Source organism: Vombatus ursinus, unplaced genomic scaffold, assembly GCF_900497805.2.
Source record: "Vombatus ursinus unplaced genomic scaffold, bare-nosed wombat genome assembly UNPS02014832.1, whole genome shotgun sequence".
NCBI classification, from domain to species: domain Eukaryota; kingdom Metazoa; phylum Chordata; class Mammalia; order Diprotodontia; family Vombatidae; genus Vombatus; species Vombatus ursinus.
Window position 1 is genome coordinate 59,960,999 of NW_020954610.1, and position 24,395 is coordinate 59,985,393.

Sequence of the window (24,395 nt, forward strand, 5' to 3'; positions counted from 1 at the left end):
AACCAAGAATCAACATTATGTGTAAAAGGGATAAACCTGAGGCTTTTCCATTAAGGTCAGAGGTATAGCACGAATGTCTTTTATTACCACTATTTTTTGTTGTGGTGCTAGAAATGTTAGCTATAGCAGTAAGACAAGAAAGAGGGTGTGTTGGCAAGGAGAAAACAAAACAATTGCTTTTTGCAAATGATATGGTTTACTTCAAGAACCCTAATGAGTCAACTAAAAGTTAATTTAAACAATAATTTCAGCACAGTTCCAGGATATAAAATAAGTCCACATAAATCATCAGCATTTCTTTACATTACTGACAAAACCCAGTAGAAGGAGGAATTCTATTTAAAGTAACTCCAGAATGTATAAGATTCTTGGGAGTCTACCTTCCAAGGCACAAACAGGAACTATATGAATATAATTACAAAAGCATTCTTTGCAGAATTATAGACCTAAATAGTTGGAGAAATTTTAATTGTTTACAAGTAGGCCAAATTAATGTAATAAAAATAAAAATACCACTTAAATTTATTTGGGACCATACCAAATCCAACTACCAAAGGATTACTTTATAGAGCTAGAAAGAGTAATAATAAAATTATTCTGGAGGAACATAAAGTTAGGATTCTCAAGGGAAATAATGAAAAAAAGTGGGAAAGTAGGAGGCCTAGCAATACCAAACCACAGACTATACAAAGCAATAGTCATTAAAATGATTTGGTGCTGGTTTAAAAAAACAAACAAACGGAATGTAGTATGTAGTAGGTTCAGCTGTTTTAAAATTTGAATCAATGAAGAGGGAGCATCATTAAGATTCCTGAGAGCACTTACATTTAATAGGACTATGAGTTTAGGACAGTCTAGAAGTACTCTTTATAGGCAGAAACAGTTTAAATTAAAGTGATTCGACAAATCTAAATTGAGACCAGATAAACACAAATAATATTTTTATGAATGCCAGAGAACTATAGATATATAACAAAGTATAAATTTGCTGAGAAATTATCTACTTCCTCTCCCACAGCCCCTCAAAAAAGAAATAAAGGGTCAAGAGTGAAGGAATGTTGAAAGTTAAGTGGTTAACACTGGGTCAGGCCAGTCTGGGGCAATTTAAGGGAAGTGATAAAAGGAAAAAGGTACATGGTTTAATGGAAAGAAGAGTAAAGGGGAGGGAATTCTAGGTTAGGAAAAAGGCAGGAGTAATGAGTCTGTGGTGAGAGAGGGCAAAGCACATGAGGGAGATGTCAATGCCCTTTCTTGGCTGGAGCAAAGATAGTGAGTGGTGTGGCATGTAGCAGAGGATAGAAGCAGTTGGATGAGGAGAGGGCATTAACACAGTGATGAAGAGTTTTAATTAGGTATGAAATTGAGAGCTATTGGAGGGTTCTAGGAAGATAAGTTATATGATTAAAGCCACACGATAGTTGGAAATCTTTGTTATGCTATACTTCTATAATGAGCATGCTCAATATTACTAAATTTTAAAATCAGTGAAAAATGAAAATTGCAGATAATTCCTAAGAACTAAGGCCAACTTGGATTCTGTCTCCTAAAATGAATACTAGTAATATGTTGATAATTTTTTCTTCCTTTTTTCGTAGAACAGATTTTATTTTAAAATTTTTATTGATATCTTTTGTTTTTATTTCACTTTAATTTCCTGATAGATCCTTTTCCTATCCCCTTCCCAGGGAGCCATCCCTCCTAATGAAGATTAAAAAAGAGAGGGGGAAAAAAAAGCAGTTCAGCAAAACCAGCTAGTACATCAACTGAGTCTGACAGAATATGCAGCGTTTTACACCCATACTCCCCTACTGCTGCACGGAAGCTGTGTTCCTCCCCTCTTCTCAGGGCTCAGCTTATTCTTTTCCAGAGAATGACATAGAAACTGTCCAGAAATTATCATACTTACTATCTTGGAGAACTTTAACATATGAGGTTTGGATAGTGCACGTGCATTGTTGTATGATATATCCTGAAAAATACTACTTGTCGTAGTTGCAGAGTTGACAGAATTGTTCAGCCTCTTACAGCTGAAACGTGCAATGAAAACTACATTCTCCCACATTCTACTGCTGGTTGAAGATTCTCTCCCTTCCCCAAAAGCCAAGAAAATTGTTAACCTTGCTTTAAGAAAAAGTGGAGTCTTAGCTTCATAGCTTTCCTCTTTTTAAAAACTAGTTTATAAAGGAACCTTCTTATGGGCAGTGGGAGGATTTTGAGAAGGGAATTAGATAAGCCCCTTGTCATAGTGATAGGCTTTCATGCACGGTTTCCTAACTGGGCTTTTAGGTGGCTTCTGTCCCCTTTGCTTGTAGGATTTGGCCCAAGGGGAACTGTTGTACACTTCAGTCATTTTTATGTTCCTTTTTTGAGGAAATTGTAAGGGGCTTTATTGTGTAGACAAATATGTTAGGGTGCTCTTAACTTCTGGAGAATCCTAATAGCGCACAGAAGACATGTAGCTCTCCTTTCTGTCATAAGGACATTCTTGTAACTATACTGTCTTACACTATGATACTTTATGCTTTTGAAAGCTACTTTAATGTACATTATCTCATTTTTTTTCCATATAAAAATCCTGTCTGGTAGGTAGGGCAGGTATTATTATCTTCTTTGGACTAAATGATATGTTAAGGTCCCTGGTATATCTAACATGATGTGGTTTATGAATTAGTAGTGAAGGCAGAGGGATTAGACCTGAGATTTCATTAATGTAGGGACTTCCCAGTAAAGAATGTCCTCTCTCTGCAGGATGGATCCTTCTTTATAATTTGTAGTCTCAGAAAGTGGCCTAGAACACCAAGAGGTCACACCACTCTTGTGGGTCAGAGGCAGGATGTGACCCAGGTCTTCTTGGCTCGAGGGCCGACTCTTCGTCTACTCCACCACACTCCTCGAAATGAATCTAGAAAATGAATAGGCTCAGAGATGCTGAAGGGGTTGTCCTAGGACATAACAATAAACCAGTAGTGAAATGGGAATTGGAAGCATGGTCTCCTAGCTTAGAGGTCAGTTCACACTCTGCCATACTAAGGTCACGTGGAAATTTGGTACATACCAGCTGTTGGCCTCAATTCTTGTTTTTAGCCTACATCAAAGATAGGAAAGATCAGACTAAGAATACTCTATACAGTTGGGTAGGAAGCAAAAATGTAATCCTCATACACTATTAGAGTTAGAAGGAACATTAGAGGTCCTCTTGTCCAACCTTCTCCTTTTTAGATGAGGAAGCTGAAGCCAAGAGAGAAGTGACTTAAACCATGGCACAGACAGGCCAAATCCCAGGTCTCTCTTTTCTTTTTTGGTTGGGCAATGGGGGTTAAGTGACTTGCCCAGAGTCACACAGCTAGTAAGTGTTATGTGTCTGAGGCCGGATTTGAACTCAGGTCCTCCTGTATCCACGGCCGGTGTTCTATCCACTGCGCCACCTAGCTTGACTCCTAGTCCAGTCCAGTGCAAGTTATCAACATTTATTTTGGTCAACTTCTTTAATCAAGAAATGCATTTTTTTAGGTAATCAGCTCTTTGGTCAAGATTGTGTATTTATTTCATGTATCTTCTAGATTTGAGAGGTTTACTGAAAACTTGTCTTCTTTCTTTTTTTCCCTCAAAGGTATGTATCTGATTTCACTAACACCCTCCAATCAATTCGAAAGAAGTGTAAACTTGATGATATTCCTTCCAGCTCCCTTTTCCAAGAAGATTGGACAGCTTTCCAGAACTCTGTTAGGTAAAGTGGGAATTGGGATTTAAAGAAAAAATATACGGAAGGCGTGAAGCTCTGTAGTATGTTCTATGAAAAATGTGTATAAGAGTTGTAATTTTTCTTTTTCATTGCCTTTTTTTTTGAAAAGCAAAATGAATGCCATAGACAAAACAAAAACTACTTTCTTCATTATCCCCCATTGTCCATTCCCAGACTCCTGGAATCTTGGGGGAAAAAAAGTTAAAAGTTCTTTTGAATTCTTCTCACACTTTCATGACTCTTAATAGTTTTTTTTTTTTAATTTGAATGGCTTAATACTTCTTTACCCCCATAGCCAGGTTTGCACGGAGCCAAATGTATTCCTCAAATTAAAAAAACAAAACACTCCAAAACACAATTGATTTAGCTCAATAATGTCTTCTAGAATAATTGAGTTAAGTCGAGTGTGGTGGGCAAACAAATTTAAATAGAATGGAAGAAATGAAAAGACATTTTCTTGTTTGGAAATCTAAAATGATTCCCTTTGTTAAGAATCGGGACAATTAATCATAAGGGAACATTGCATTGTTTGGAAAGGGCAACGTGAGAGAGGAAGTGACTTGCTAAGGGAGAGTCAGAACTGAACCTGTGTTCAGTGAAATCTCTTTGGGAAAACCTTTAACACGTTAGTCATCAGGCTAGGCACACCGATGTCTCGTCCTGAGGAGTCTGGTTGGTGCAGGAACACCTGTTTAGAAACCTCAGAGGGATTTGAGCCTAGATTTGCTAAGGGGATTTGGGTCTGCTTGGAAGAAGTATAGAGGTTAGCAGGGAACCACTTTGGCCTAAGACTCCCTTGTTACCCTGGAGCAGACCCAGACCCCTGCTATAAAGACCACTGTGACTTGGCAGGCTGGCATGTTCTGCTTCCCCTTGGTCCACAGTTTCTTAGTATATGTTGAAATGGTGTATGCAAGGTTGTTGTGTTGTACTTGGAGGGTGATGGAATGTTTTAGTTCTCATAAACCTTCCTTATGATGGAATGCCTAGATACCCTGCTGATAGGCACTTTAAGAGAAAGTTAAAAATTAAGCAGACTTGGGATATTTTTAATCCCTAGAATCTGTCCTGAATTTGAAGTCTGACATAAGATGCCTTAAAAATCAAAGGACTACTAAATTCAAATGTGATGGCCGTAGCAACTTATCTTTGAAGAATGAGTAAATTGTTTCTCATTGAATTTCCATGAAATCAGAGACAGAAAACTCTAAGATACAACCCTAGTATCAAAATCTGTTTTGTATAGTGCCGCAACAAATATTGAATAAAATATTCTGATCTTACAGAACACTTTTTTCCAAGTATTTTTCTACCACTTTTATTTAAAAAAATGTTTTGTTGATGCTTTTTTCTTTTTTTTAAACACTTAACTGTCATTTTCCAACCAACATCTTTTTCCCAACCATCTGTTGTACCAAATGGAACCTTTCTGCTGAAAAGTTGGAGGCATGCTTTTAGCATCAGAGCTCTGGAATCATGATTGGACACTGCATTGACCAGAGTTTTGAAGTGTTTCAGTGTTGTTTTCCTTTGTTATTATATTCCTTGTGTAAATTATTTTCCTGATTCTCCTTATTTAGGTTCTGCATTTGTTCAAACAAATCTTTCTAGATTTCCCTGAATTCTTATCTGTCACTTCTTATAGCACAATGATATTCCCTTATATTCATATACCATAATTTGTTCAGCCTTTCTCCAATTGATGAGTACTTAATTCTTCCTCCTTTATCAAGATGAGATTTCTTACGCAACTCTCTGATTTATTATTACTGGAACTCCCATAGCAGAGAAAGCTGATTCATGGCAGAGAGACCTGGGACAGGGAGGATTTTATAAATATATAGCATTTACCTTTTATATTAATCACTAAAGGAGGAAATACTTTCCATCAGGTCATTAAATGGTTAACTTTTCCCCTGGACATAGAATTACAAAATGGTGTGAATAGTTGGACTTTTTTGTTAATGAGACAATGTTCATCATATAAGTATAATTCTGTATACTTCAATTTTTTAAATACTTTTTCTTTTGCTTAGGATAATAGCCACTTGTGGAGAACTTCTGCGGCATTGTGGGGACTTTGAGCAACAGCTAGCAAACAGGTAGGGAAGATTTGTGTTGTGATTTTCTCTGTTTAGAAATTTAAGGAAATTTAATTTTTAAAAATGTGTGTTATAGTCATTTCAAGTCCATCAAATTCAAAATCTATACAGCTTAAGGCCTATTGATCTGTACCTAGATAACAGTTACATTATTGCTGTTTTCATTATCATCATCTTTACTGTCTTCATCAAACATCAAGCGCTATGAGAGGCTATGGTTCTGTATAGTGCTAAAGTAAGGGTTAATAGTATAGTTTTGTTTAGTCATGGTCTTTACTGTCAGGAGGTGTTTAGGCTAAGTGAGGAAATAATGTCAACATTCCCTATTTATGTTTCAAAAATCTTATTTTTAAATAAGTTACTTGGACCACTAAATATATTTTCCCATAGAAATAATGTTATAAATGGTGATTAGGTTGTCAGGTCAGGCCTCAAAAACATATTGAATTCACAATGTAGCCAAACTATGCTATGTGTCTTAGTTTAAGGTACTGGGAGCAGGAGAGAGGAGAAAGATGGTTTCCTAGGCAAAAGTTTGAAATAGGTATTTTTTCACATTCACTTTTTTCTGCACTAATGTCCCTCTCCTTAGGAACTCAGTGACTTCATGTTCTCTGAGCCTCTTACTTTTGTACTTCAGCCAGGTCTGCCTTTCTTAAAGTGTTCGATATTCTAAAACTATTCCCCTTCCCTCCCCCCAAAAAAACATTCCCTCAGTGTAGGTGATATCAGTTAGATTTCAGAAGGAAAGTGATAGGATTGAACTTACATTGATGTATTAATGACTGCTAACTTCTTTGCAGTTAGCATTTTAAAAGAAGATTTTTTGCTAAGGTAAAAAGAAATTGCTAATTGGTGGAACTTGAGGGAGTATAAAAGTGAAATGGAAAAAAAAATTGGAGCAGTATAGAGTGTGAGAGGGGAGGATATTTTTGAATGGGGGAACTACCACACAATTTGATCTTATTTCAGAATTTGTCCCTATGGTCAACTCCTTTAATCTATTTATGTCTTTCCTATCTTTTCTCTTTCTACTTATGAAACCATGTTTTTTCTGAAAGTTCATTTTTTGTAAGTAATTTGATGGTAGCTGCTTTGTTATTAAGGGAGCCAGGACAGGTCAGGGGTGACTCTAAATATGATTTGTTTGTAAGTCAAGATTATCTTCACAGGCAAGCAAAGAAGTTATGTGAATAAATAGATTTACAAAATATTATCTGTATGTAGAATAGAATATACCAGTGAGAGAAACAAGTATTTACCATGAGCACATAGTCTAGTCAGTTGTTGGCAATGAATGAGATAGAAATTAGATTTGGTAAGGTTTCCTGGACGAGATAGATATTTAACTTAAAAGTTCTAAATTGGGACTGGGAGTAACTGCATATGGTATTTCAAATATAGGAGAGTCTGAGTAAAAGGTTTGACTTCTCAGATTTTGAAGAAAGAAGAGGCTTGAAGCAAGGGTTTCCAGTGGGGATAGAAATGGAAAGGAACAGGCAGTTACAAAATATACAGTAACCTAAAATCCTATAAACATTGAGAATTGAAAGGAAAGACAATAATCTACCATGTGTTCCCTCTGTTAAGAAGACAAAATGAGTGACACCAGCCTATAAAGCTTATCTTATCTCCAAATCTATCTAAAATATGAAACACAGACTTGTAAGGAAGACTACTCCCTTAAACAGCAGAGGCAGGAGCTTGAATACTATGGAATTCATTTCTGCAAGAGGCTTGGAATTTGTCATCATTCTCTTGTAAGATTGCCACGTTGCAGAAACTGGTATTTAATGATTTTTGTAGTGAGCCAAAGTGGGATTGCACAGCTGTTAGCTGAAGGATTTCCCGTATAATATGTGACTCAGAGATGTACGTGAGGTGTTTGGTTCCCCATACAAGCACACACTTAAATGTTGCTAGTTCTTGGAAAGATATCCATAGAATAAAATGTTGGGGACTTACTGCAGGAATCTTTTTGGAGTAGTTTAATAGGAAAATCAGACTTTGAGATCCCATGTACTATGAGCAAATCACTTAACTTCTTTAAAGCTCAGTTTCCTTATCTGTAAAATGGGTATGGAAATACTTAACATTATTTACCTTACAAGATTATTTATAGGACCACACTCTTTGTAAATTACAAAGTGCTTTATAAATGTGAGCTATTTATATTCACAAGTTTTGATGACATTGGTGAGTTGGTGACAGCTTTCATTAAAATTAATTAATTGAGGAAATATGTGAAACAGAAGTGTAGATTTTAGCTAATTACAATACTATTAATGTAATAGGAAATCAAGTAATTTGAGATCACAATACTATTTAGTTAACGTAATAGGAAATCAGGTGGTAAATTAGATTTTCTGATACTTCTGTAGGTAAAGGGGAAAATAAGAGGAAAATGCCCTTAGCTTTCTTTGGAAACCATGTGCAGTTAATGTAATTTTTTGAAAATTGCCATCTCTTATGTTTTAAAGATTTCTGACTCTACACTTCTCTTCAATTTGGATGGCAAGATGATATGTTAAAATCAGTTCTATTGAAGTTGTATTACAACAGCTGTTCAAAAAAGAAATGGCTACCTGGAGACCAAGGGAGGAAATTGATTTCTCATATGTCCGATCACCAATATCAGACCAGCCCATACTTTGCATGTAGATTTATTGTTTTTTTCATACATGAGGCCTAAAATTTCATTTTCATTCAACTAAAGGAAATCTTTGGAGCATAAATCTAAAGGTACAAAGACCCCCTCCTGCTTCTCCCCTCAGGAAGTTGTTTGTGATTATAGTGGTTCTTAAGGACAGTCCTGACAACTGCCTGGTCACCCTTGAACCTATTCCCGTTTACTAGTTCATGCACACTTTTAGGGAAGCTATAATGTGGTGGGAAGAGCACTAAATTAGGAATTAGAACATCCGAGGTTTTCAGTTTCAGTAAATGTAGTAAACATTTATTAAATATTGATTATGGCAAGGTGCTAGGCACTGGGTATACAAAAACAGAAACAAGATAATCCGTCCTGAAGGAGCTTATGTTTTATTTCGGTAGCCCTTTCTTCTTAATCATCCATCTTGTCCTATTGAATTTAGCTCTTGTATGGCTTTTGACTGTAGGAAATCACTTCACCCCTCAGTGCTTCCATTTCCTTAGTTCTAATGTGGAAATTGTAATACCCCTTCCATACTTGCTTAATTTTGATACTCTGGAGTTTAGTAAATTGCAGCTGGAGAAAAATGCAAGGTCCCTTCCAGCTCTCTCTCTGCATATATATATGATGTCATGATAATAATACTCATTCTTATTATAGGATTTTGTCCACAGCTGGGAAGTATCTTGCAGACTCTTACAGCCCTCGTAGTTTGACTGGCTTTCAGGATAGCAGCCTGACTGATAAGAAGAGCTCTGTTAAGAACCCATGGCAGGAATATAATTATATTCAGAAGGAGAATCCAGTAGAATATGCCAGTTTAATGGAAGTACTTTACACTCTCAAGGTATGAGGCCAGTAGACAGTGTTCTTGGGAATGGAAGCTTTTCCCTTAGCCTTTAACTCTGGAAGTTTTTAGGGTTCAGTGCTCCTCCCCTAACATAGTTGTTCTTGCTCATTGTGTGAAATTTATGCTGCTGTGCCCTGTGGCCATTGTTCTTTCCCATTTATACATTGAATCTCACTTAAGTCTGTCTACCTATGTTAACTCTGAAGAAATGTTCTTGGCATTTGGGGTGACGCAAATAGTAAATTGTGGTTTCTAATGTGAATGGTAGCATTGACAATAGGTGGTCTACCAGTTCTATATCCAGAAATGTTTTCAGGAAATTTGTTATAAAAATTCTGTATCCATCTTGTATTGAATCTTATCCAGTAAACCTCATTACATGTTTTTGACCATGCGTGTCCTTATGTTATTTAGTCAATGATTTCCCAGGCTACTACATACCCTAGGACAGGATCAAATATGCTGGTATATCATCTTTATGTGGCTTACCTGCTCTCTACAGCCCGGCCCCCTTAACTGGCTGCATTTGAGCCTGACACATAACATTTTTTAAAGTAATTTCGTGAATCCATTCATCCGTGTTTTTGTGATTAGGTTAAAGTAACTTTGTTTATCTTTATTGCTAATCTGATTTATGTCTGCTTGTCTTAATTGACTCATTTATAATAGCAAAACTAAGGTTCCATTTTCTGTTGTGGTATTTTCTCAGGCTATTTAGAATTCCTTGGAACTTAACACAAGCGGTACATATGTTGGCTTTTAGTTATTGACTTGACCTCCTTGGAAATCATGATCATGTTTATGTATTTAGTGTCCATAGATGTTAAGCTAGTGATTTTTTATCCTACTCCTTGTCCCATTCCCTGGATAGTTAGAAGTTGTATAAAGTTATTCCTTAAATCCTGTTTTTTTCTGTCATTTTTAAAAAAAAACTTTTGTCACTTAATGTCTTTTATGGCAGTCTTTGTATAGAACTTTGTATTTAAAGATATTGTGTCCTATACTTAGTAAAAAATCTTGTAGTACTCACTGCTTATTGACATGACCTTTTATTCTTACTTAGGAAAAAGGCTCAAGTAATCACAACCTGCTATCTGCCTCTCGTACAGCCCTAACTCGCCTTAATCAGCAGGCCCACCAGTTGGCCTTTGATTCTGTCTTCCTGCGCATCAAACAACAGCTTCTACTAATTTCCAAGATGGAGGTGAGTTTTTTGAAGTTTCTTCCAGGACCCATTCTGATTTAATACAGATCCCTCTTTCCATCAGGAAGCCAACTGTCTTTGGAACTCCTTTGGCACTGCTTCTTGTTTAAATGTAGGGCTAACATTCACCTTTTCTTTCTAGGACTTTTAAGGAAAGTCCATTTTCAATACCCTAGAATCTCGCCTTAAGAGTTTACTTTTTTTCCATAATTTATTATTTAACATGGATTCTCGAGTTAATACCGCTAACTTGAATTAGGTTTGTATCATTAGGACCAGAAATGAAACAATGGATGGAAGAGACATTGTGATGGAAAAATTGACAGGGCTTGGTGAGGCCATCAACAGAAGGGACACAGTTGTAATACATGTATATCCAGGAAGAAATTATACGTCTGAGGGAGACAGTATAAACATAGATGAGATGACAATGAAAAATACAAATCCATAGTTTTATTCTTATTTACCCCGTCCAGTTTCAATCCTTGTTACTTCAGTTATGCCTCCAGTTTTTCTTCTTTATACTATGTCTTGAGCACTATCCCCTGATTCAGCTTCCTGAAATCCTTCTTCCACCATGTCATTCCCTTGTTTACAGTCTCCTTTAGGATAGTATCCAAACTCCTTAGCCAGATAATTAAGACCCTTCATTGTCTGAACAGGAGATACCTTTTCAGATTTATTTCCCACTGTTCCACTACTGTATAAACCCCTTGTTCTGACCAGGCTGATTTATTCAACCGTCTCCAAATAAGACTGTCATTTATGTTAATTACCTTTTTCTTGCTATTCTCCTGAAGTGGAATTCTTTCCTCACTTTTCACCTGTCATAATTCTACATCCAGCTTAAATATCACATCTTCCATGAAGTCTCCTTTGATCACCCCAGCCGGGAATGCTCTCTTTCCTTTTATTGTACTTATTGTCCGGCACAGTGGAAAAAACATTGACTGTGAAGTCAGAGGATGTGAGTTTGAATCCCTCCTCTGAAACTTACTTCTACGAACTTGGCCAAGGAATTTAGACTCCTTGGGCCTCAGTTTCTCCTCTGTAAAATGAAAGAGCAGGATTCCGTGGCCTCAGGGGTCCTTTCTTGCTCTTGGTCTGTGATCCTGTGGCGCTTCTTTTTTACTGCTGTGTGTAATGTAAGTCGTTGTCATGTCTCCCCTGTTAAACGCCTGAAGGACGGACCGTGCATATTTGTTTAATTGAAAGAATAAATATAAGTATTTGAAGTGTTGATATGTAGTGAGTTAGAATTTGACTGGTAGAAAGGAAGACATTGAGGACAAAGACATATTTGAAATCAAAGAAGGGAGTTCAAAGCAGAAAGTGTGAACCAGGACAAGGTGACTATAAAACTCTGGGGCAGGAGTAGAGAAATAAAGAAGCTTTCTATATAAAGAGTCTTTCCTAGAAGGGGAAAAAAATGAGTTAATGCTTGAAAATGAATAATACTAATAACTGACATTTATGTAGCACCTAGGATCATAGGATTATGGATTTAGAGCTGGAAGAGACCTTAGAAGCCATTTATAAAGCCCAGTCCTCTCATTTTATGGCAGAGGAACTGAGATCTAAAGAGGTTAAATGACTTGCTCAGAGTCATATAAGTAATAAGTGCCAGATTTGGAATTCAAATTAAGGTTCTCTGACTCCAAATCCAGTGTTCCTACCATTGTACCATATTGTCTTAAGGTTTACAAAGCACTTTTCACGCATAATCTTATTTGAACCTCACAACAACTCTGGGAAGTAGGCAAGGCAAGTATTACCATTACCATTTTACAGAAGAGGAAACTAAGACTCTTTGAGCTTAAATGACTTGTCCAGGATCATATGGCTAGTTGTGTGTCAGAAGTGGGATGTGAATTCAAGTCTCTCCTGGCTCCAAGTGTAGTGCACCTTCCCCCATACCTTGCTAAATCAGAGGTTCAGGGCCACATTCTGAAGTTTAGGTTCAATTAAGATCAGGTCATTGATGGACTCAGGTAATTGACGAACACAGAATTATTTCATAAAATTGATTTTTTTCCCCTTCTTTTTCAGAGTTGGAACACAGCTGGAATTGGAGAGACTTTGACAGATGATCTTCCCACATTTAGCCTTACCCCTCTTGAATATATTAGCAACGTAAGAGACATAGCATATTGATTTTTCTGGGAGAGCCATGGCAAATAAAATATCTTTTTGTGTTTTGGCTGCTTGACACTCAAGGTTAAGTAGCCATTTATCCCAGTTCTGCATTTTGTACTTTGACTTTTACAGTGTCTGTACTTAAGTCACATTCTTTAAGGGAAAATTTATTTTAAAGAACTTTTGAAACACATATGGTAGCTAAAGAATGAGTAGAGTCTCATGAAAAGAAAAAAGAATGAGATACATTAAATACATATGTAGAAAGTTCCAGGATTAGAAGTTGGTGATGCTCTTTTGATTTTCTCAGTTCTTTATAGGGATGGGAAACATGTTGGTAGCTTCAAACAAATGAGCAATCTTTATTATTTTTTAGTCTTGTTTCAGTCAGATTATGTAAAAACTTATTCTAATCAATTGAAAATAAATGCTGATTTCAAATGTTCTACTGCCTTCATTGGAGAGAATGTAAACTAGTAATGTTTTTCATAGGCCAGTAAACTGTTTGTACTATAGCCACACTGTTGTTGGCATTTATCTAGCATAGAGGTTCCCAAACTTATTTGGCCTACCACCCCCTTTTCAAAAAGAAAATTACACAGCACCCCCCTGGAAATCTACTTTCTTTAACCCTTTAATGTTTTTTTTTTTTTTTGGAAATCTGAATAATTTCAAAAAAACATAGAATTTTTTTTTAAATGATGCATCTTAAATTTAATAATTTATTGTAAATTTGTGGTTTTTTCCTGTATTGAAATTTTGATGATGCAGTATTGTGTCATGTAGCCATATAGTATCGTATTGTAAACAAGTCATTACATGCACATACTCGGCTGATGCATGCTGTACTTCCTGACAGTGTGTGACATGCTTGCCTGCCAACATTTGCTTGTTAAGATCTGTCAGTGGGCTTGACCCCTGATTGGTTATAACTTGCATTTTGTGTGTTTATTTGGAAAATAATGTAATCACTATGACTTTAACTCTGTTATACAACAGATAAAGCATGTACAAACAGTTTTTCAAAATTTTCTTATCTTCTCTTCTTTCCTTATGCTTCCACCACCCCCTTATTTTTATTCAATGCCCTCTAATTGCACCTGAGGCTGCTACCACCCCCTTGAATCGTTTCAGCACCCCCGACGGGCACGGTATCATCCACGTTGGGAACCTATGCGTGTTAAGGACCAGGTCGTTACAGAGAAATAGTATTGTCTGGTGTGTAGATAACCAGGTTAATAACCAAGAAAACTTGGATTCTAGCTTGGCCATGACTTTCTCTTAGTCACACCTGATTTGGTTTCTTTTTTCTGTAAAATTAGTATGATACTGATAACTTTCTAGAGATAATGGGAGGTTTAATGAGATTCCATTTACATAATATGTGCTCTTTGGAAGAAAGGTACTGTAAGTGCATAGTCATTGAATTAACAAGCACTAAAAATCAGCATTGTCTCAGTAAAAATCAGTAGCTCATATTTCTGTAGTCCTTCAGTGGTTACAAAGTGCTTTAATATTTACAAAGCACATTATACCCATTATCCACTTTGATTGTCTCACGTGAGGTAAGAGGGAGGCAAATGTTACTGTTTTTGTTTTAATAAATGAGGAAACTGAGGCTCAGAGGAGTAGAATGATTGCCCACGTTCAGTGAGAGGTAAATGGCAGAACATGTATTTGGAGGCAAATCTCATAACACTATGTCTTAAGGCTCTCTCTGTTCTAGTGAGCTCCCGGAACCATGGTTTTGGTTCTTATGCACATGGCAGTCGAGGCCCATTTGTTGTTGTTTAGTTGTGTCTGATTCTTCGTGACCCTTTGGACCGTAGTGACTATGGAGTTTTCTTGGCGAAGATACTGGGGTGGTTTGCCATTTTCATCTCCAGTGGATTAAGGCAAACAGAGATTAAGTGACTTGCCCAGGGTCACACAGCTAGTAAGTGTCTCATGCTGATTTGAACCCAGGTCTTCCTGACTTCAGGCCCAGCACTCTATCCACTAGGTCCTCTAGCCCAGCACTCTAGCCACCTAACTGCTAAGATCACACAACTAGTAAGTGTCTGAGACCTGATTTGAACTCAGGTCATCCTGACTGCAGACCCAGTGCTTTATACACTGAGACATTTAGTTTCCTGTCAAGGCCCGTAGAAGTATAATGATTTACTACATAGCAGGGAGAATGTGAAGACCTGAGGTCTAGTTATGACTTTGCCACAAACCAGCCAGATGATTCTGGGTGAGTCATTTAATTCTCTAGGCCTCAGTTTCTTCATTTGTAAAGTGAAAGGAGTTGGACTAGCTAGTCAGTCAAGAAGCATTTATTCTGTGCTAGGAACTGTGCTCAGTGCTGGGGATGCAAAGAAAGGCAAAACCCAGTTTTTGTGTTCAAGGAGGTCACAGTCTGATCAGAGAGACAACATGCAGACAACTACATACAACAACAACAAGATATGTACAAGATAAATTAAGAATAATCTCAAGAGGGAAGGCCCTAAGACTACGGAGGCTAAGAAAGGCTTCTTATAGAAGGTGAGACAGCACTTACAATGCCTGGCACGTAGTAGGTACTTAGTAAAAGTTTATTAACTAACTTGACTTTAGCTGACACTTTAAGGAAGCCAGGGAAGCAGTAAGGAGAGAAGGAGAAAATTCCAAGCAGGGATCCAGCTAGTGAAAATGTGTGGAATCAGGAGATAAGAGTATGGTGTGTGAGGAACAACAAGGAGGCTAATGTCACTGGTTCACACAACAGGGGGGTAAGGTGTCAGAAGACTGGAAAAGGAGGGAGGGGCTAGGTTATGAAGGACTTTAAAGCCAGAGGATTTTATTTTTGATCCTGGATAAGGAACCATTTGAGTTTATTCAGAAAGGGGATGATGTGGTCACCTGGGCTTTAGGAAGATCGATTTGACAGCTGAGTGAAGGATAGACTGGATTAGAAAGAGATTTGTGGCAGAGAGATCAACCAGCGGGCTGTTTATCATAATAGTCCAGGTGTGAGTTAATGTGCACTTGGGTGGTTGCAGTATCAGAGGAGAGAAGGGGGCTTAATGTGAGATTAAAACAAGAGAATTTGACAACTGATTGATTATGGAGAGTGAAAGAAAGTGAGAAGTTGAGGGTGACAGTTGGGTTGTGAGCCTGGGTGATTGGGAGGGTGGTGGAATCCTTGACAGCAGTAGCAAAGTTAGGAAGAGGGAAGGTCTGAGAGAGAAAGGTAGTTCAGTTTTGGACATGTTGAGTTTAAGATATCTGTGGACATCCAGTTTGAGATGTCCAGTGGGAAGTTAGAGATGCAGGGTTTGGAAATCAGGAGAGAGGTTTGAGCTGGATGAGTTAGATTTGAGAATCTTTAGCATAGAGATGAAAATTGAATCCATGGAAGCTAATGAGATCACCAAATGAAGTAAGAATAGAGGGAGAAGGGAATAAGGCCTAGGACTGAGCATTAGGGGAATCCAGTGGTTAGTGGATGTGATGGATTAAGATCCTCAAAAGGAACCTGAGAAGGAGCTATCAGACAGGTAGGAGGAGACCCGGAAGAGAGCAATGTCAGGAAAACTGGGAGTGAAGAGATTATCAAGAAGAAGAGGGTGATGGACAGTGTCAGAGACTGTCGAGAGGTCAAGGAGTATGAGGACTAGATAATTTTAAAGTTTCCTTTAATATCTGACCTTCAGTGTTTAAACAACAGGTTTAGGATTAGAAATTGGGATTCCTGACTTCCAGTCCTATCTATCTAGCCTTGTGTAAAATACCTTATGGTGGGAGGAAACTAAGTACAATGTAGTCAAAATCACTGTACTTTTTCATCATCCTTGTTTTATATTCATGTGCTTCCTAGGTAGCATGCTGTCTCAGGATACACTAATAGACTGGAGCAAGAATATTGAACCAGTAAGGCTAGTCCATTGTTTGAGAGGCTGGAGGAATACATAAACCTGAAAACTAAAGTGTAGTTTACAGTTCTTTATAGCTGAAATCTGGGCTTGACCTTTTACATTTGGTATTTTGGGCATTGGTATTCTCTGAGTTTTGATTCATACATCAACAGTTGTTTTAAAGATTGCATTAACTCCATGAGACTACAGCATTGTGAGCTGCCAGAACAATAACAATAATAGTGTAAACTAGCACTCGTTGTCTGAGGCTAGACGTAAGGCAAAGATGAATCTCAGAGTCAGAGTTGCATATAGCACTGGTTTCTGAAAATTATTATTTGAATCTTCTAGTCAGAGAATGGTATTTGTGTGTAGACAGCACACAAATTTTCCCTGTAGGCAGCAGGGAAAAGCCCATGGGTCATCTCTTCATCTCCTTAAATATACCTACACATGAGAATAACAGGAAAGTCAAGAGTTTTGTCTTTGAATACAAGTGGTAATGATTACACAAACACACAACTTAAACACATAAATCTGTATCACATATACAAAATATCATTGGTTTAGGAAAGTCTGTAACAATGGTCAATGTAACCAAATTCTGGGAAGAAATTTAGGTCAAAGAGCTCTTAAATCAAGATATTTTATCTCTTTTATTTGCCTTTAATAAGCATGCTAGTATAATTAATATATTGTATTAAATAATTGCCTGCCTCCTGGTAACACAAATCTGATATGACAGTCAAAATCCAGGTAGAGATAAGCTGTCTGTTGGAAATACAGGACTGGAACACAGGTGGGATCTCTGGGCTAGAAATAATGTAGATTTGATATTCTGCCCAAAAAAGGATAATAGCTGAAGGTCTGTTTTGTCCTGAGGGTGGATGAGATCACCAAGGGAATGAATATTGAGGGAAAAGAGCAGGCCGCTGAGGGGAGGTCTTAGTGGTTAAAACAATGTTGTCAACTTCAACTCAGAGTATACAATCTGACTTTTAAAGTCAGAGTTTGCTCAACTGAATAAAGACTTTGAAAAAGAAAGAATGCTGATTTCCTTTATTTTGCTACCAATTAGAAGAACAAACTAGTATGACTTTTTTTGTGGGCTGGTAAAATGTTTGTACTTATTGTGCCCGGACCTTAATGGTAATAGCACTTTATTTTCTGTTTAGATTGGGCAGTATATCATGTCCCTCCCACTAAATCTTGAGCCATTTGTTACCCAGGAAGATTCTGCTTTGGAATTAGCATTGCATGCTGGAAAGCTGCCATTTCCTCCTGAGCAAGGTAAGGGAATCACTTAGCTGCTGTTGTACCTTGGGAAAAACACATTTCTAACCTTGTGAGAAGAGAATACTGGATGTCACAGGATCATAGATTTGTGGTAGGAAAAAACCTTAGAGGTCATCTAGTCTAGAGCCCTCACTTTGTAGATGAGGAAACTGAAGCGCATAGAAGTTAAATGATTTGCCTAGGGTTTCAGAATTTTTTTTTTTTTTTTTTTTGTGAGGCAGTTGGGGTTAAGTGACTTGCCCAGGGTCACACAGCTAGTGTCAAGTGTCTGAGGCCAGATTTAAACTCAGGTCCTCCTGATTCCAAGGCCAGAGCTCTATCCACTGTGCCATCTAGCTATCCCTTGCCTAGAGTTTCAAAGGTGGTAAGTGGAAGAGTGGAAATTTGAACTTGGGTCCTCTGACTACTAAATCCAGCACTGTTTGTAGAGCACCATGCTGTCCTCTTACCAGTGAAGCACCTGGATGCTTACTTATGTACTTTCTTCCAAAAATATTGCACTAGATGGAATAGATATTATTGGAAGTATTTTATGGATGAAGAAACTGAGGCCAGAGAAAGGAAAACTCTTACCTCAGGTCTATTGGTTTAACCCAGTTCTTTTAATTCTCATTTCAGTCTTCTTTTTATATCCCTCTTGTCAGTGAAATAATTCACTTTAATAGAATTAACAATTTTGGATCAACAGTTATTAAAAAGCTACAGCAGTGGAGTCATGAGTCCATAGTAAGGAGAAAGTATTCACTAAAACTAACACTGTTGATGTTTGCCACTCTCTAATAGGTATTTATAATAGAACAGGTCAGGGCTGATAATATTTATTGATAAGCAGAGAGAGGTAGGTTTAAGGTTCCTGGAAACTTTGCCTCAAATGGAGGGTCAGCTGATAAGCACAGTTTGACATTACTGACCTCAAGGCTGAAACATCAGAATGTTCCTCTTCTCTTTGGGTGAAGTCGAAAGTTCTTGGGTGTAACTTAACAAAAGCATTTCTATCAAATGGCTGCTATTAAAATTGAGGAAGATTTAAGTAATTACAAGACTTTTTACTGAAACCACAGAGTCGTTGTTCCTGGAACCTAGGGCTTTTCAACACCTCTTCTTGAAACTCCCTACTCCCTTGGCTTTTGTGAAAAAATCTTCCTCCCAGGTTATTCTCCTGCTTCTCTGACCACCCTTTATTGACTCTTCTTCCCTGCCTCCAAGGCTCATCCTGCCCCCCTTTCCTTTCCTACAGTCGCTCACTCAGCAACTTCAGCCATCATCCCTGTGCTGATAACTCCTAAATTTACTTCTCCAACTCTGATTTTCTATCTATGCTTCATTTTTCTACTTCCAGCCAGCAGTAGAAAGTATCCATTTGTATGATCTACTGTCACAGCAAGTTCAGCATGTCCAAGATAGAACTCATCTTCTCACCGCTCCCCCTTCAAAACAGTTCAGTCATTGGTTCCACGCTTTATCTGGTCTCTCCATTGTAATGCCTTGGAGTAAGAGTTCTTAAAGTGGGGGAGGGGGGAGGGGGGAGGGGCATGGACTAGATTTTATGGGGTCCTTGTACTTGGATGGGGAAAAAAATTATAATCTGACCCCCCCCATACTGCTATCTAACCTTATTTTCTACCACTCTCTAGTGTTCATCCTTTACTCCAGGGTTATTTCTGTTTCCCGAACATGCCATGCTCATTTCTTCCATTTGTTATGTTGACCTGTGTTATTTCCATGCTCTTCATCTGCTCTCATACTTCCACTACCACTCAGAATACACTACCCATTCTCTATCAAAAACTAATGCATCCTCAAAGGCCTAGGTCAAGACCCATCTTTTTTCATGACATCTTCACCAGTTATTCCAACCCATCTTGTTTGCCGTTTCCCCCAACTCTTGTGTTATTTATCAAGTACTATGCATTTTTTTTATATTATTTTGTATGTTGTATTTTTTTTTTATTATTATTATTTTGTGTGTTGGTCTTATTTAGACCTGAAGCTCCCTGAGGACAGACCACTTCTTAGGCTTCATTTTTGTCCTCTATAGCATGTAGCACAATCCTGTACACATATGGAAGGTATTCAGTAATGTCTGATTGGCCGGTGGAATTTTTCATGGGGAGGTGTCATGTGTTTCTGGTGGAATATTCTTTCTTTATTTCAGGGGATGAGTTGCCTGAGCTGGACAACATGGCTGACTACTGGTTGGGTTCCATTGCAAGGGCCACAATGCAGACATATTGTGATGTGATCCTTCAGATTCCTGAGCTGACTCCACACTCCACAAAGCAGCTGGCTACAGACATAGGTATGTATGGGGCTTATGGCAGTCAGGTGGCTGCTGCTGGCTGTTTGGCAGGCCCGCAGTGGAGAAGGCTTCCTACATTAAATGCTTCCCCTCAGTAACTATGGTGCAATCTTTCTGGCCCTCAGGGTCAAATACTTAAGGGGTTAGATTGAAATGAACAACACTAACAAGTCTGCTTCCTTGCCCTCTTCATTTTGGTCACCCCGGAACTGTCCTTATGCCTCTTACGGGTTAGACCAGCTGCCAGATCAGATATGGGGCTTGCCTCCTTTCAGCATGCCCAAGCATGTGACAAAGTCTGAGGTGTACCCCTCTGCCTCTTTCCTGAAAGGTGAGAGACCAGCCTTCACCAACACAGGTCACAAGAGAAAGAACCTTTCAACTCTGTCTTTAAAAGTATGGTTTTTTTTGTGTCCAAATTATGTTATATGATGCAGACTCTACTTAGGGTACTTGAGAATACTTAGAGATACGTAAGAAGCCTCCTATGTGTGATGCTGCCTGGTCTTTACAGAAACAGCCTTTTGCAATAAAGAGTTTCCTGAGGAGCAGCCCAAGTTCCTGTTTATTCTTTGCAGGAAAATGACCATGCCAGCATGGGGCACTAGATATTACCATCGCCTAGATTCTCATCTGAGTGCCTGTCTAATCGTTTTATGTTAAAAAAAAATCTTTTCCATGGTGTGCGAGAGGGTTTCTAAGATAATGCTGTTTGTGAAGATCAAACCTTCAGCACCATTCACTTTCATAGAATCATAGAAATTTCGAGCTAGAAAGAACTTTACACTACAAGGTCCAACCCCTGAATTTTACAGGAAACTGAGGTTCCCAAGGGAAAGTTCACTCCCCAAAGTCGAACAGCTAATTAACGGTAGAATTGGAACCAGAACTTAGCTTCCATTGTTTTTTCTGTTATGCCATATTACCTCCCAAATAGGACACATGGTTTTGTCCATGGACTTAGTCTAAATTCATAGACTCATAGAATATTAGTACAGAAAGGGACCACAGAGGTGATCTAGTCCAGCCTCCTCATTGTATAGGTGAGGAAACGAAGGCCTAGGGAGTTTAAGTGATTTGCCCGGAGGCACATAGCTACTTAATTGCAGACCTGGAACTACAGCCCAAGTGTTCTTATTCCTCTTCCAGTGTTCTTACCTATTAAGCCATCAGTATCACAGTGTAACCATCTACTTTTCCCCACTTCACTGGGCATATTTTATTTAGGCAAGTAAAAAGAAATGAAACTCATTCATCTGTGTTACTACTTATTAATTGTTCTAGGGCCAGGGGTGGGGAACCTGTGGCCTTGAGGTTGCATGTGGCCTTCTAGGTCCTCAAGTGTGGCCCTTTGATTGAATCCAAATTTCACAGCACAAATCCCCTTAATAAAAGGATTTGTTCTGTAAAACTTGGACTCAGTCAAAAGGCTGCACCCAAGGACCTAGAAGGCCACATGTGGCCTTGAGGCCACAAGTTCCCCACCCTTGTTAGGCAAAAGTTTTGGTGAGGAAGAGAGATTGAAACCTTGAGATGTTGGGATTCTTTGTAAATTATAATCATCTGTGTTATTCCTTCTCCCACATATTTTAAAGAGACGTCCAAAGAATCATTGAATTCCAGTGAGCTGAACAAGCTATCTTAGCAGTTAAACTGATGTTTGATTTGGTGTATTTATTACCTAGTCAGCATCTTTGGGAAGGGGCCCAGTAAGATACGAATATAAAATCAGTTGTGCTAGGAACCACAAAGATAGAAGTAGAGAACAATAAAATGCAATATATAATCAAATTCCACATTATGTGGTACAAATTTTTAATGCCATATGAATTTAGAGAGGGGAATGAATGCATGAAAGAAGGGCGGAAAGAAAACATGGAATCGCCTCCCAATTTATATCATACCTGTTTAAGAGGTCACGTTTACCTTGTGTGTATGTTTTTTTCTTCTAATTTTAATGTATTAGAAAAGCAAACATTTCTTTGATTCTCTAAATTATTGTACCTAAGTTATGGGTTATTAGTTATGATGATACCCCTTTACAACACTGGGGTTAAGGGATGTAATTCACACTTCAATTATAAATGTTAGGAAGTTTTACTAAATGGAGTTATTTTTAAAGGTGTATGTTTTGACCTTTGGCACATTTGAATTCATGTACTAAGGTACTGTTCTAAGGAGTTTTATTTTGTTTAGAAAACCCCTAGACAGAACTGTAGGTTCTTTGCTTCTTAAATGGGGGTTTGGGGGAGGTGTACCCTGAACTTTTCTTCATGTAGTTTAGTGGCCTCATTCAGGTTATAGTGCTTTGGTTGTTCCTTATTTCAGAAGAAGATACGCTGGTCATCTTTACTTTTTGTGCTGAGTAATGCCTGTTTGCTTTTAAAATAATAACCCTTGCCTGCTTACAGAGAAAGATCTTGTAGAGATATATTTTCTTTTTCCTTTTAAACCCCACAGACTATCTGATAAATGTGATGGATGCCTTGGGCCTCCAGCCATCCCGGGCCCTCCAGAACATGGTGACTCTCTTGAAGACCAAACCAGAGGACTATAGACAGGCAGCCAAAGGTCTCCCCCGTCGACTGGCCAGCAAAGTGGCCTCCATGAGGAATGTGAATTACTGATCCTACCATGCAGACTTTGGAAGGGGGGTGGTGAGAGCTAATATTCTGGGCCAGCAACAGTATTCCCATATTTATTGGGAATATTTTACCAACCCAAGGAGGAGTCAAGGCATCTTCTTGAACAGGAAGAGGTCCAAGATTCATTTGTGTAATCCCCAAAGGGTTATGGATAGAGGGCATATTATTTATTAGGGTAAATATTTTAATCTTTTTTTTTGAATGATCTGATTTTTCAAATGGAATTTAAAAATAAAATAAAGTGAAGAAACTTTAAAAAAAACCTAATCTTTGTGTTAACATGAGTACTGCCACCTTCATATTTGCGGGGTTGACGATGAGAACAAAGTGAAAGGAGTAGGGTAATCATTTTGTCTGGCACTGGCAAAGCACCAGTTGGGAACCCGAACCAAGAAAAATATTTCAGTTTCTTATGTAGCTGAGCACACACTGTCCCTTGCAGGAGCTGAGCCTGTGTTTGGGGACTGGCCACTGGGGAAAACCGCCTTGAATAAGCAAGGACAGATTCACGTAAGTATTCAAGAAATCTAGAGGGGCAACCGGGTGTTTATTTAACTTGGAAAGCTTTGTGGGTTTAGTGACCTTGTTCTCTTTCCCCACTCCCTATGGTAGTCTTCCTGTTTCTGTCACCTAATTCATCATTTTCTGAGCAATTCACATTTTCAAAAAAATGCCCAGACATGTCATTTTGTTCTTTTGCTTTTTCTTTCTACACAAATCTGGGAAGTTGGGTCGTCTCTCCGTGTAACAAAATCTGTTATTTCTCTGGTGTCCCAACTGAGATTCTTTGTAAAGAAATGGCTCCAGGGAAGGATTGGGGGTGGGGTAGGGGGAATCCCTTGCAATGGAACCACAAACCACCTTACCTGAAGTTTTCTCTAATTGTCCTGAATCCCAGAGGTATTCAGCTGGTGACTCCTCTCTCTCTCTAACAATCATCCCAGCCTTGATCTCTGGGGACCCAGTTTCTCCCATGTCTTCTGACCTGTATGTGTGAAAATTTGCTTTTTTTTTTCTTACCTGGAAATAAAAGTTATTGTTGCCTTTTTTTTTTTTAAACTTCACTAGCAACAAATACAGTCATAGATGGTTCAAATTCTAATAGCCCCAATAGTCCCAAACTGATTTTCATGGGCTTGTCTTCATGTGGACAGTTGCCATGATGCCCTGGAGAGGGCCTGCTTATGATTATCCCTCATCAATACCTAACCTGACTCCTTATCTTTTCTGGCTTCCAAGTTGGTACCCCATGTTGTACCATCCACCAAGTTCTAGTAGGCCTTATTTTTTGTCCTATTTGCAAGACTTGAAAGGTAGATGGCTTTACACCTATTTCAGCTTAGATGTTAACTCTGCCCACCTCCTTGTTCTAATTCGTTGTCTATTCCCAAAGAAATGCTCATCTAAAATCTGCCTTAGAGTTTTTACAATCTTGAAAATGCCTTGCCCAAACGGGATTAATAACAGTTTCCTCTAACCCTAATTTAATGAACATAATCCCTTGACAGCCATTCTTTTAAGAAATGGGCCGATGCAATTGCTTTTCTCACTAACTGCTCCAAGTCCTGGGGGTGTGACTTGAGGGCT

The 24,395-nt window shown here is 38.3% G+C and overlaps 1 protein-coding gene across 2 annotated transcripts in view; it reads left to right on the plus strand.

Annotated features, from left to right (window-relative positions):
- COG7 (component of oligomeric golgi complex 7) overlaps nucleotides 1–23,065 on the plus strand; it is a 54,048-nt gene extending 30,983 nt beyond the window's left edge. Inside the window, exons 10-17 of one of the 2 annotated variants that reach the window (XM_027839446.1) lie at nucleotides 3,611–3,727; nucleotides 5,779–5,844; nucleotides 9,158–9,344; nucleotides 10,411–10,551; nucleotides 12,601–12,684; nucleotides 17,744–17,858; nucleotides 20,020–20,163; nucleotides 22,624–23,065. In XM_027839446.1, coding sequence (XP_027695247.1) covers nucleotides 3,611–3,727; nucleotides 5,779–5,844; nucleotides 9,158–9,344; nucleotides 10,411–10,551; nucleotides 12,601–12,684; nucleotides 17,744–17,858; nucleotides 20,020–20,163; nucleotides 22,624–22,790 — 1,021 coding nt within the window. In that variant the 3' untranslated portion in view covers nucleotides 22,791–23,065. The remainder of the gene's footprint in view (nucleotides 1–3,610; nucleotides 3,728–5,778; nucleotides 5,845–9,157; nucleotides 9,345–10,410; nucleotides 10,552–12,600; nucleotides 12,685–17,743; nucleotides 17,859–20,019; nucleotides 20,164–22,623) is intronic. The other variant, XM_027839447.1, reaches the window with a different exon arrangement.
- Nucleotides 23,066–24,395: the final 1,330 nt, after the last annotated feature.